The sequence below is a fragment of the Podarcis melisellensis genome, assembly GCF_964234715.1.
Source record: "Podarcis melisellensis genome assembly, chromosome: Z".
Taxonomy (NCBI): Eukaryota; Metazoa; Chordata; class Lepidosauria; order Squamata; family Lacertidae; genus Podarcis; species Podarcis melisellensis.
The window spans coordinates 15,084,054-15,097,755 of record NC_138547.1 but is presented as its reverse complement, the minus strand read 5'-3'; the positions used below and the strand labels follow the sequence as shown (position 1 = coordinate 15,097,755).

The 13,702-nt window shown below is 44.0% G+C and overlaps 1 protein-coding gene across 1 annotated transcript; it reads right to left on the bottom strand.

Moving 5' to 3' along the window:
- Positions 1-1,322: 1,322 nt before the first annotated feature.
- On the bottom strand, positions 1,323-13,702 carry REXO4 (REX4 homolog, 3'-5' exonuclease). The gene is made up of 9 exons (XM_081896819.1): positions 13,574-13,702; positions 10,845-11,106; positions 9,085-9,446; positions 7,846-7,995; positions 6,609-6,802; positions 5,589-5,677; positions 4,831-4,905; positions 3,190-3,264; positions 1,323-1,492 (listed from the first exon to the last, which is right to left on the bottom strand). The coding sequence occupies exons 2-9, from the start codon at positions 11,067-11,069 to the stop codon at positions 1,400-1,402; spliced, it is 1,263 nt and encodes a 420-aa protein (XP_081752945.1). The 5' UTR covers positions 11,070-11,106; positions 13,574-13,702; the 3' UTR covers positions 1,323-1,399.

Here is a 13,702-nt window from a genome sequence, read left to right as displayed (position 1 = left end):
CTACTTTGTCCCTTGTCTGTGGTGTTGCCGAGGTATTCAGCTTCAGATGCAGATATTTAACTAATCCAATGAATTTTGGGGATTTTTGCTGCTCCATATACTTTATTTTTACTTGCTCTTGAAACTTCCCCCTTTCAAAAGCAGCTTGCCATACACAGTGCTATTTGAAGAGCGAGAAATCTTGCCTAAAGCTCCCCTTTCTGCCTGCAGAACTAGTTCTCTGGATGCTAGTGAGAGAAAGCAGCTGGTGACCTGAAAGGAATTGTAAGCCAACTGATTATCAGTGTTTACAAGCAGTTGTCACAAGAATCATGAAGTGCCTCTATTTTCATGGCTTATTATGCTTCCAGGTTACAAATATACAAGTTTGCATAGATTTTGAAGTTTATGTGGATTTCCTCTGGCACTCAGGCCAATGGCTCCGAGCTCCTCTCTCGACTTCTGACAGCTCTGTATGTTCACCAAACTGATGCCAGAGGTGTACTTGCTACAGCTGTTCACCTTTCAAACGATTCATTCATTGTCCAGCAACAATGCCCTGGGCCCTCCTGGTTCCCATCTGCTGGTACATAAGCCATATCAACATTTTGGCTGGCTCATGTTTCACTTTAGGGGGGAACAAGTTGTCTAATTTCAACAGCCTATTTGAAAGCAGGAACCTGATTTATTTCAACAGAAGCTCAATGGTATGCAGAGTTGGTGAAATTTTCATATATTTTCAATATGATAGTACAGTCAGCTCTATGTGCAAACAAACACACTATCTTCAAAAGTGAGGTTATGGGTAGAGGCAGCTGTTTCTTTCTTTTCAGAGCATTTATGGAGAGAAATCACACTAGTTTGGTTATTGGGCTTGTGCTATCCTTGAATGGTATATCAAATAGCAAATTTGAAGGCAACCAGAGCCACTGTGGTGTAATGGTTAAGAGAGGTGGACTTGTAATCCGGTGAACCGGGTTTACTTCCCTGCTCCTCCACAAGCAGCTGCTGGGTGACCTTGGGCTAGTCACACTTCTCTGAAGTTTCTCAGCCTCACTCACCTCACATAGTGTTTGTTGTGGGGGAGGAAGGGAAAGGAGATTGTTAGCCGCTTTGAGACTCCTTAAAGGGAACGAAAGGCGGGATATCAAGTCCAAACTCTTCTTCTTCTTCTACAGTTAAGAAAATAATTGTGTTTCACTGTGAGGCTTATGAGAAAGAGGCTCTAGGAAGCTGTCAGTTGCAGAAGCAAATAGAAGGGTTTCATAACTGAATAACTTGGGAGTAATTTTTGTATGGTAGCTGACCAAAGGCAAACAAAAGGGTCCAAGGGGAAAGGCCAGTAGGACAACTGATATTTTTACTCGGTCAGTGCTGGGCAGTACAGCAAGCAAGACATATCCAGAGATACTCAGATTTATTATTTCTTGGTCTTTGATTTTTCTTTGAGCGAGGCTTCCCACTGCTTCCTCGCCATCATGTACAGCCTCATGGCTGCTTGGGCATCCTGAATCTGAGAGAGAGAGAGAGAGAAATGAGCAACAAGTTTAGGATACAATGAATTACCGTTTTTTTTTCGCCCTATAGGACGCACTTTTTCCCCTCCGAAAATGAAGGGGAAATGTGTGTGTGTCCTATGGGGTGAATGCAGGCTTTCACTGAAGCCAGGAGAGTGAGAGGGGTTGGTGCGCACCGACCCCTCTCGCTCTCCAGGCTTCAGGAGAGCCCCACCGCCAGTCCCACAAGCTCGGGGGACAGCGGGGAGGCGGAACGCCGCCATCCTGCTGTCCCCCAACCTGGTTTGGAGGCTGGCGGAAGGGATAAGCTTGCTCCTCCCCACCGCCAGCCCCGCCAGCTCGGGGGATAGCGGGAGAGGCGCAGCACGCCTTTCCCGCTGTCCCCCAACCTGGTTTGAAGGCTGCCAGCCCCACAAGCTCGGGGGACAGCTTCCCGCCCCAGCCCCGCGCATGGGGGGGGGGGGAAATAAAAATGTTTTTCTTTATTTCTCTCCCAAAAAAACTAGGTGCGTCCTATGGGCCTGTGCCCCTTATGGGGCGAAAAATACGGTAGTTGACTTTGTGTCAAGTGATGGAATCAACAGGATGAAATCTTGCCAAGTGACCTGACTGCAGGAATGATGTAACTCCTGGTTGTTCCCCAATTACTCTCACATTTCTACAAACAACAATGGGCAGCTTAAATGACAAAATTATAATCCTTCCCCTCATTTGGAAGGCTGGTACATTGCACATTCTACCAGCAAACAGCCACATCACATGAGGAGGACAAAAAGCATTTCATAAGGCTTGCATTAACTACTTTGGTTTTCATTTGAAAAAGAAAGGTGGGACAGAAATATAAAAACTTAATAGGAACATAAGAAGCCGCCTTATACTGAGTTAGACCATTGGCCCATCTAGCTCAGTATTGTCTCAGCTAACAGGCAGTGGCTCTCCAGGGTTTCAGACAAAGAACATTTTCTTAGTCCTGCATGGGATTATACCTGGGCCCTTCTACATTCAAATGAGATGCTCTACCACTGAGCTATGGTCCTCCCCATTAAAAAGCATAGTCTTTGAGATCATATAAAAGCTCTCTCTGAGACATTTGTTTTTTGATGGCTGTGTTATATATGCAAATTATCAGTCGATACATGAAAAGGACATGTGTGAACTCATCTTTACTTTAAGATTCAAGCACATCATTTATGGAAATGGCATAGAAAACTGTTGGGACACTTAAGTTGCAATCCTATATGCAATTTCCTGGGTGTAAGATATATTGAACCCAATCAGCCTTACATCTGAGTGGACATGGGCGTTTACTGCTGAGTATACATGCCTGGAACTGTACCGTAATGTCTCTTTGACATTACTAAGGAAGAAAAAACGTAACATGATCAGTTTTCGCATTTTAGCAAAAAAATAAGCTAGAAACATAAGATGTTCATTTCGGTAAAGCTTATGTAAAGTGGGTTAGATATAGGGCGGGGGCGAGTTAGCAGTGTTAAGAAGTGATGGCCAGTGTACCAGTAAGAATTTATTAAAAGTTGTAATTTCTTAGAAAAGGAAATATAACCAATTAGGAGATAGCCCAGGGTTAAACAAGAGCCAGCTCCCCAGTAAAATAGAATACATTTCCCTATTATTTCCTTTCTGAGCCCGGAATAATATGTCACTTGCAACCAGAACCTAATGAAAGAATACCTACTGAACTGTGTTCCAAAGCTTGCACCTTCACATTCAGCAGTTTCTCACAGAGCAGCTTCAAAGATGGCCTCCCACTCTATATGAAAGGAGAAATCATGGTTTGAAGAGGAGGTACTGTGCTTGATTTCTTTGTGTTGCTGTGAGGCCACCAACAATTTGGCCGACACTAACAAATCCTGACAGGTTTAACTCAAGGGATCCAAGATTGCCACAAAAGTCAATCTGCTTTGGTCTTGACCATTTGCATTAATGGACGATGCACAAATCTCAGCTGGACAATGCCTTTTTACTTGCTACCCTGAAATGCAGGAATCCACTTCTGGCATTTGTAAATGAAACAAAGCTCCACCCTTCTCCCACAAAGTATATTTGTGCTTTTTTTCCTCTTGCCTATCTTTAATTCTGTCCATTTGTCAATTACCATACTTTTCCATGTATAAGTCAAGGTTTTTTTTACTCTAAATTTTGTTTAAAAACGTGCCTCGTCTTATACATAGATAGTGAATGGGGTGGATGGGTGATTGGCTGCAGCTGTGAGCAGGAGCTTGTCAGAGAGAATTGTTGGCTGCTAGAAGGGCTGCTTTGGATTGGCTGCTGCTTCTCTAATTGGGTTGGTGATTGGTTTCTGCAGCAAACACTGCTGTGGCTTGGCAGTCGCTGCCGCGATTGGCGGCTACTGTTCTGGGACGTGTACAATTGCCAGTGGACAGCTTTTCTCAGTCGGGTAAGAGATTTTTTGCTGAGGAAGGGTCTGTTTATGATTGGCTGTCGCTGTGGCAAGTGGGCGATTGACAGCTGCCGGCAATGGTCAGCATGGATGCTGCGTATGAGCAATTCTTGGCAATCCCTCCCCCCCAGCTGTAAAACCTTGGGCAATCATCCGCAAAAAAGCAGAGCCATCTTTCCCCCTTTTTCTGAAATTTGAGTCCCCCAAAATAGGGGGCGTCTTATCCATGGGGGCATCTTATAGACGGAAAGGTACGGTAGTAAGTCAATTTTCCCCATAAGTCCAATATGCTATAATCTTTTGTACCAAGCATTCTAATTTGCACCTTTCAAGTCCTTCCTGAATGTGGCTATAACCACATGCTGCCCCTAAGAAAAATCCAATTAGTGGTTTATCTTCCAAGTCCTGATTCTCTCTCTCGTAAATAATTTTTATTCATTTCCAATAGAATCCTCCAATTAATGACAAATCCAATCAAATCATTCAAAATTGCAATAATAATAATACCACCAATTATATATTCCAATATAAAAGTGACGTAACAGCCGACACTTGGACCAGAAGATTTGCATAAGTAGAGCTGCCAGACCAATGAAACTTGTCCAGAAGGAAAATGGCAGTGGAATGATCAACGGCCCCAAGTTCTAGTAGCCTCCATACTTTTCAATTTAAAGGAGAGGGGAACCTTTTTTGGCCCAGTGGGCCAGATCTTTATCTCACCCCCCACACTGAAAGCCTGCTTTTGACAGGAAGCAGCACTCAGCAAGATTGAGCCCTCCCTCCTCCCCCACTCATCAGGATTTACAGGTGAAACCCCCTATTGGGCCAAGACCAGCCCATAGGGCGGAGGTTCCCAACCCCAATGTAGAGTCCGTTGATTTGAGATGGGAGAGGGGGATGTCTCTCAGTTCCTACCTGGACCTCTTGTTTGAAAGGCTTGTATCTTTGTGTATCCCGGATTCTCTTCTTGGGGTGGTCAAGGAACAAGATCTGAAAACAGTCAAAAGGTTTCCACTGTGAACATTGCTCACGGTGTAATCGAGACATCAGAGTAGCACACACAGTTGAAATGTGAACAGGTAACCTGAGTGAGAAGCAACTGGGCTTGCAAACTGCAATTCAAATTTCAGCTGACAAGAGAACAGTCACAGCCCAGCATAGGACATCTCAGAGTGGGAGACCTCAAGAGGAGAGGAAGCGTGGCCTCTCTGGTTGAGTTCGGGGTGGGAGAGGCAGATGAAAAACCAGACTGGTTGCAAGTCTCTGAATACCAACAATGAAAGGCAAGGGTTGAAAGACAATGAGCCACTGTGGTGCAGTGGTAGCATGTCAGACTATTACCTGGGATACCAGGGTTCAAATCCCCAGGCGGCCATGAAGCTTATGGCTGTGATCTTAGGCTAGTTGCTGCCTCTCTCAGCCTAACCTACTTCACAGGGTTGTTGTAGGGATTAAATGAGGAAAACCACGTAACACCACCTTGAGCTTTTGGGAGAAAAAGGTGGGATATAAAATATTGTGGAGGAGGGATTATTTTTGTTTTTTACTATGCTATATATTTTTTGTAATTTTTTTATTGTAAACTGCCCTGTGACCTTCTGATGAAGGGCAGGATAGAAATAGATATATAAAAAATTCAACACAGAAAAATAATAAAGTTAAGGGCTCTGTACCTTTAAGTCGTTGTGAAGAGCATGACCAACAAGGATCCTTCCTTTTAGGATGCTGGCCACTTCCTCCTGAACGATTTTAAAATCCTCACCTGAACAACCAAAGAAACACAGAGAAAAATGTTCTCAGCAAAAGGACAACAGGAGTCCACAGAAACACACCACACAAGGGCCTTTTTTTCTTTTAATATATGTGTATTGATTTTTGAGAACATAGCTGTTAAAGTCAGCATGATGTACAAATCAATCAGAAGAAAAACCCATAACTAACCATAACTATGAGTGAGTGAAGTATAAAGATTGTTTACATCATGGGTAGACAAACTAAGGCCCAGGGGCCGGATCCGGCCTAATCGCCTTCTAAATCTGGCCCGTGGATGGTCCGGTAATCAGCGTGTTTTTTACATGAGGATGTGTCCTTTTACTTAAAATGCATCTCTGGGTTATTTGTGGGGCATAGGAATTCGTTCATTTTTTCCTCCAAAATATAGTCCAGTACCACCACAAGGTCTGAGGGACAGTGAACCAACCCCTGCTGAAAAAGTTTGCTGACCCCTGGTTTACATCATCATCATCTTCAATATTAATAAATATGGAGAAATGGGTCAGAGTTTACACCAGAATGAAATCTGATCAGAACCCATCACCAACAGTAACAACAATTGCTAGCGAGGGGGACAATCTGGGCCTTTTTGAAAATAACAGGCATTTCATGGTCCCTTCCAACTCTACAATTCTCTTATTCTGATTCCCTCGCAGAATTACAATTCCCAAAGTGGTTTAAACAATCCCTCTTCCCAGGGAACTCTGGGAATTGCTATTCTGGGAGGGGAACAGGGACTCTCCTAACAATTGTCAGCAGCTTGCACAAACTGCATTTCCCAAGATATTTATTTTGGGCGGGGGGAGCCATGACTGTCATAGAATGGTTCTTTAAATGTATAGTACAGATATGGCCTGACTCAATAAAATACAGCTCCTTACAGTCATAATATGAAATCAGTACACCCACAGAGCACCAACCTGTCTTTAGGTTTTCAGGCCGAATTCCACTGACGGCCGTCCTGTAGTCTGTCACTTTTTCCATTGCCTTGACATACTTGTCGTAAACACACTTGCCAAAGAGGTTCACAATGGACACACGGGCCACAATGCTGTCTTTGCCTGTGGGTCCCACGCCCACCATTTCACAGTCCATGGCCACAGCTTTGGTTAGGCTGCCGAAAAGGAGAGAGCCTTATTATTATATTAACCAGCTGCTCACCAGCTGCCTCCACAGGACGTCAACGTTTCTGGGGAAAGGATTTAAAGAGCTCTTTCCCCAGGACTTGGCCCTAACTGGAGAGAGCTTATTCCCAACATAAAACAGGCTGCAGAGTTAAGCAGCTGCAGTGTTAAATCTGTCTGACTGGAAAATTGTTTAACGAAACTTTAATTGGGGGGAGTCAATTAATTTAGTGGGTGCATCTTCAAAAAGTTAGGTTACAATATATAACAACATCGTACACACATTAAATATCCCACGCTACACAGAAGACATTACATCTAAAATAATATCCAGATAATGTAGTAAATTCCTGTACCAGACAACCATTTGTATAGAAGGCAATACACGGTTTATGTTTTACCAAAATGTTTTATGGGGGTGGGTGTTCCCTCTGTTTTCATTTTAAGCCGTATGCATGATAAAGCTGAAGAGAGAGTTGCAGGAGTCTTTATGCTTCAAACCTTGTGGAAATCTTATTTTGTTAGTCAATTTTCCTATGTGTTATTTACCATATTTGCTTTGCCAATCTTTTCATGGGAATCAATACTAACTTAAACCTCTTAATAAATCCTCTTTTACTAGTGGCCAGGCTTGTAATAATGGGATACTGAAAGAATTTGTAAGGTGCTTCTTCAACAAATTGACAAGGACAAATTTTCAAATGGTGGGTGCTGTGTGTTTCTGTGCATGTGCATTTTCACTCCCAGGCTATTTTAGTTCCAGCATATTAACTGTTAACAGGCACAAAGCAGAAAATATTGAAGATGTTGGTTTTTTTCTTTTAACAGTGAGAATCAGAATTTCCCCCATTAAACTATAAGCTCTTAATGTCTCATACTGCTCCTCTGTTGAATTTTCTTTTAATAAAATGAAGATGTAGTTAATGAATTTATTTATGCATCAATTCAAAGGCAGTTTAATGTTCAATTAATATTGCTGCAACAGTTCAAAGCCATGTGCTATTAAGTATTAGCTTTACTGAGAAACATTTACCCTTCAAAAGCCTTTTCTTTAACCAGTGTTTCTTCTGCTAACTGCTGGGGTCTGACTTCTGGGATGCCCAGATTTTTCCGGGCAATTTTTGCTGCTTCTGGACCCATGGCTGCCTCAATATCATCAGGATCAACATCATCAAACCAGATACTAGAAGGGAAAGCAAAAGACAGGTGACCAAAAAATGCACAAAGTATTAACCAGGCAGAAGAGTCAAACAGCTGCAATGGAGATGGGTGATTTCATGTCTCCATGTAGCCGAGGAGCTCATTTGGGTCACTCTTTATCACTTAGCCTTGCCCACCTTATAAGGTAGTTGTGAGAATAAGAATGGCATAATCCTTTGTATACCTCCCTAAGTGTAAGCTATAAACGTGATGCATCTTCTTCAAGTAACTCAGATTTAATAAGGCAACTTCCTTATAGGGATAGGTTACAACATTTGGGGCTTTTTAAGTTTAGAGATGAGGCAAGTAAGAAGCAACATGAAAGAAGTGTATAAAATTATTTGTGGTATGGAAAACGAGGGCAGGGAATGGATCGTATCATATCCATAGTGCCTGTAAAAAGTGTGACTGGTAATAGAATCGGTCCGTGCAGCACAGATTCTATGTAAACATGTTTGATGAACATGCCCATAAAATTTTCAACGCTGCAAATCAGATGTTGATCTCGGTGGGACTGCTCTGTCTTAAAGAGTTGCTACCCAACTGATCTGCAAATTTAAACACACACCCAACCTCCACCTGAAATACGCAGCAGGTAGTTTCACAAGTGGCTACAAGTGAAATTATTTTGGTTCTGCCTGTTGCTAAGCTCCTACAGAGGAAGATAAGAAGACCAATGGCTCATCTAGCTCAGGATCCTGTTCCCACAGTGGCTAACCAGAAGCCTGTGGGACTCCTGCAAACAGGAACTGAGCACAAGGGCATCTCTCCCCTTCTGTGATTTCCAGCAACCTGTATTTGGAAGCATTACTGCCTCCAAATGTGGAGACAAGAGCACAGCCATCCTGACTAGCAGCCATTGATAGACAAATTCATGGAGAAGGAGAAGGCTAATCCTCTCTTAATGTCATTAAGTTGGTGGCCATCACTGCCTCCTGTGGAAGGGAGTTCCACAATTTAACTGTGTGCTGCATGAAGGAACTAGGGGCCTATACATCTGCAGCTGAGAAACCTGAGCTCTTTTGCCAGCTCTGCCTAAGAATCATTAAGCACAAGGCTGAAAAAGACTTACTCTGCTGGCTTTGGTTCCACTTCTTCTTCTGCTTTCCTTTTTTTCTCTTTAATGTCCCCATAGTTCCTCTCAACATTGCCCCTTCTAGGGCCTCCCTTGGGCCCTTTTCCATCCTCCTGGGCCTGGTGCGAGTTCTTTCCATGTACAGGCTTTTCAGAGCTTGCAGAAACTGGATGAGCAAAATGTTCAGCCTGATTCTTCTTGGTTTTTTCTGGAGGCTTGGATGCCAGCATCCTCTCACTTCCGTTTACCTTTGGCATTTTGAGGGCAGCTCCTCCCTCTATGGCCTTGTTTTTGCCCTTGGAATGTGTGCTGGGGGCAGTAAGAGCGGAATCCAGAATGGCAGCCTTTGGTTTCAGAAGCTGAAAAACAAACCAAGAAACGCAAATCAGTGCAATTCCAATTTGGTGTCGGCAAACAGAGACTCCAGCCCAAGCAGATTCCTATCTGGTCCCCATAACACTCTCGCCCCTCAACAACCACATTGTAATCTCCACCAGGAAGGCTAACAATAACTACAGAAGACCAAGTGAGGGTTTGACATAGGACTTTCACAACCAAGACACGCAACTCTTGTCATAGCCTCTGGAACAGGGTGGTGCAACGTCTAACACCAAATGGGCCGCAAGCATACTTCAACACAGAATCTGGGGGCTGCCCAATGAATTAAATTTCCATAATGTAAATTAATGTGTTTGCGATATAGTCAATATTATCTAATATATTTAATTAAATATGCAATTAGCGGATTTAAGATATTTATTTATTAAACAAATCTAATGCACAAAGGCGCTGTGGTCTAAACCACGGAGCCTAGGGCTTGCCAACTGGAAGGTCGGCGGTTCGAATCCCTGCAATGGTGTGAGCTCCCGTTGTTCGATCCCAGCTCCTGCCCATCTAGCAGTTCGAAAGCACGTCAACATGCAAGTAGATAAATAGGTACCACTCCGGTGGGAAGGTAAAAGGAATTTCCGTGCGCTGCTCTGGTTCACCAGAAGTGGCTTAGTCATGCTGGCCACATGACCCAGAAGCTGTACACTGGCTCCCTTGGACTATAGAGCGAGATGAGCACGCAACCCCTGAGTCATCCGCGACTGGACCTAACGGTCAAGGGTACCTTTACCTAATGCACAAACATGCATGCACGTTTGTTAACAATGCAAACATCAAATGGATGTCTGGGGTATAGAATTCATCACAATTTGGATTGATGTCTGCCTTGAGGTTGGTTGTTGGCATCCGCAGGCAACCCTGCTAAGTTGTTTCAAGTTTTGGAGTTTATGACGTTCATGTCCAAAAATGCTTGTTCACAGACACACACACACCCCACACTTCTCTGCACCAAAATTCTTTTCCTTCCCCCACCAACTGGTGCATTCGAAAGCTTGAACTTCTCTGTATTGCAAAAAAAGAATGCAAAGTATTCTATACTGAAACACAGTATTCCACACACTGAAATACAGAGACAAGATACACAAACACACACCCCATCCCCCACTTCTCTGGGGACGCAGCCACGCTCCAGGTGGGGGCTGTGTTCACCACACAGAGCACCTGCAGCAGCAGGAGGAGGAGGAGGAAGAGAAACAGCCCACACATTTGCCACCATGTCTGCGCTGCTCCAGCTGAGGTAGAGGATGGGGAGCTGAAAGACCACCAAAAACAGCCTCTGGGGCCACATGTGGCTGCATATTGGACCATCCTGCTCTAGAAGATAAAGGCTCACAGATAGAAAACAGAGAACCATTGTCCAGTCATACCTCCTGCAAGGCCTTCCAGTTGCACGAAACTTCCTGAGGATTTTTCGGAGGCATATCTGCCATGGCTTTGGAATCCTTTCGTGCTTTCTTCCTTGCCCCTTTGATTTTCTTTTTCCAAAACAATGTTTTCTTCTTCTCCTTCCTGTGTTGTTTTTTTAAATTTTCTGATATACTTGTGGAATTGCCTGCTGGGGCTTTTGATACTTTGGTTCTAATTTTTGCCATCGTGACATGAGTCACTGACCTCTCACCACAATCATTTCTGAAACAAAAAGTCAAACTTTATAACCCATGTAGTACAAATTTAGGCACTCCACAATAATAACAACATAATCTTATGTATTTAGTTAATTCATTCCCCCCCCATGGTCCAAAAGGCACTCTACGTGGTCATATAATCACTAAAAAACCAAAAAACCTGATACCCCTTTGCTCATCAATTACACATTTCAAAACAACGTAAGATCTGTCTTTAAAAAGGACTGCCAGAGCAATACGACAGTGATGTACAGTGGTACCTCATGTTGCGTAACCTGCAGGTTACGGAATCTCCAGCTTACAGCCGCGGCAAACCTGGAAGTACCAGAACGCCTCAGCGGCATGCGCAGAAGCAGTCTACCGCCGCGCACGCCTCTACTTGCATAAATTTCGGGTTGAGAATGGACCCCCAAAACGTATTACTTCCATAACCCGAGGTACCACTGTATGTCAACTGTGAGTGAAACATTGCTAAAATATTTCTTAGGCTATACGTACCTAAGAAGTCTAAGAATTTTTAAAAGAATTTTTAAATTACATTTTTCTCTGAAAAGCCTGTGGGGGGAAAGGCTAAGATTTGTCTTCATAGGCTAGAAATTCCAGTACTCTGAGGCCATAACCCTAACCATCCTGCTTGGATTCCCTCAAACCAATTTTTGGAAGCAAAAGGAGACAAAGCAGACCCAACCCTCTACAAATGTCAAATGATATGCTCATATGACACATCACACATTTGGGTTCTGAAAAAAACTTTTGAAAACAGAAGCATTTACTTGCAGGTTTTTTGGCATTTGAGAACAGCAGAGGCGTTCGGGAACCAAGGTTCCACTGTATATGAAACTTGGCATCTGGAATATGAACATAAGAGTCCTGCTAGATCAAGCCGAATGCCCACCTATATTATTTATTTGTTTGTTTGTTTGTTTATACCCTGTCCTTTTCTCTGATGGGACTCAAGGTGTCTTACAGATAAAAACATGAACCACTAAAAACATAGGGAAGGGGATCTAGTCTCACAGTGACCAGCCATATGCCCTAATGGAAAGCCAATAATAATAATAATAATAATAATAATAATAATTATTATTATTATTATTATTATTATTATTATTATTTATACCCCGCCCATCTGGCTGGGCCTCCCCAGCCACTCCATAGAAACCAAAAATACAGTAAAATATCACACGTTAAAAACTTCCCTGAACAGGGCTGCCTTAAGATGTCTTCTGAATGTCAGGTAGTTGTTTATCGCTTTGACATCTGCTGGAAGGGCGTTCCACAGGGTGGGTGCCACTACCGAGAAGGCCCTCTGCCTGGTTCCCTGTAGCTTTGCTTCTTACAATGAGGGAACCGCCAGAAGGCCCTCGGCGCTGGACCTCAGCGTCCGGGCAGAATGATGGGGGTGGAGATGCTGCTTCAGGTATACTGGACCGAGGCCGTTTAGGGCTTTAAAGGTCAGCACTTTAGGGCTTTAAAGGTCAGCACTTTGAATTGTGCTCGGAAACATACTGGGAGCCAATGTAGGTCTTTCAAGACCGGTGTTATATGGTCTCGGTGGCCGCCCCCAGTCGCCAGTCTAGCTGCCGCGTTCTGGATTAGTTGGAGCACCCTCTCATCCTGTGGTTCCAGCAATTGCTATTCAGAAGCATTACTGCCTCCAAGCTGTACTCCCTGTAATCTGCAAAACTGTACACCTAGTTCACTTGGCGGCAGGGGCAGGGGGAAGAGAGCATTTCTCAATAGTTCTGCTAGATTCTGGTTGATTGTAAGTTTCTTTTGGCTGCCCTGGGCCAGATAAAGGTAAGTCACGGATGACTCTGGGGTTCCGGCGCCCATCTCACTTTACTGGCCAAGGGAGCTGGCGTACAGCTTCCGGGTCATGTGGCCAGCATGACTAAGCCGCTTCTGGCGAACCAGAGCAGCGCACGGAAACACCGTTTACCTTCCCGCTGCAGCGGTACCTATTTATCTACTTGCACTCTGATGTGCTTTCGAACTGCTAGGTGGGCAGGAGCAGGGACCGAGCAAGAGGAGCTCACCCCATCCCAAATAAAGTGACTAACAAATTCAATTAATAATAGATTCTGTGGCACAGCACTGAAAAGATTGCACATGAAATGCATGCATTAGAAGAGGTATCCCACCTTGGATCAGGTTGAAAGCCACCTAGTGGGTCCGAACCCAACAGCTGAAGACCAGAGAATTTAGGATACTGAGGAGGCAACCAGCATCACTTAGGGGGCGTCCTACATATATATATATACTGTATACACTATAAATACAGTAGTGCGTATATATAGTACGTACTAGTTTTTAAAGGAATAGCCCCTCCCTGCCCAAATCGTCCTGTCTCTTACAACTTCAGTTCTCCCAGATGACTCAAAATAATGATAATTATGATGATGATCTTTCAGGTAAGGCAGCGTGCACAAAGATCACTTAACTCCACGGTGCTTCCACCCTCCACTTACCCAGCGCTCGGGCTCCGGCTCTGAAGCTCGCGGGGCTCAGCACGTGGCAACGACGCGCTCCGGCTCCTACAACACGCCTCCTGCCGAGGAACCAACGAGCTTCCAAGCCTGACGCCAACCGGAAGTGGA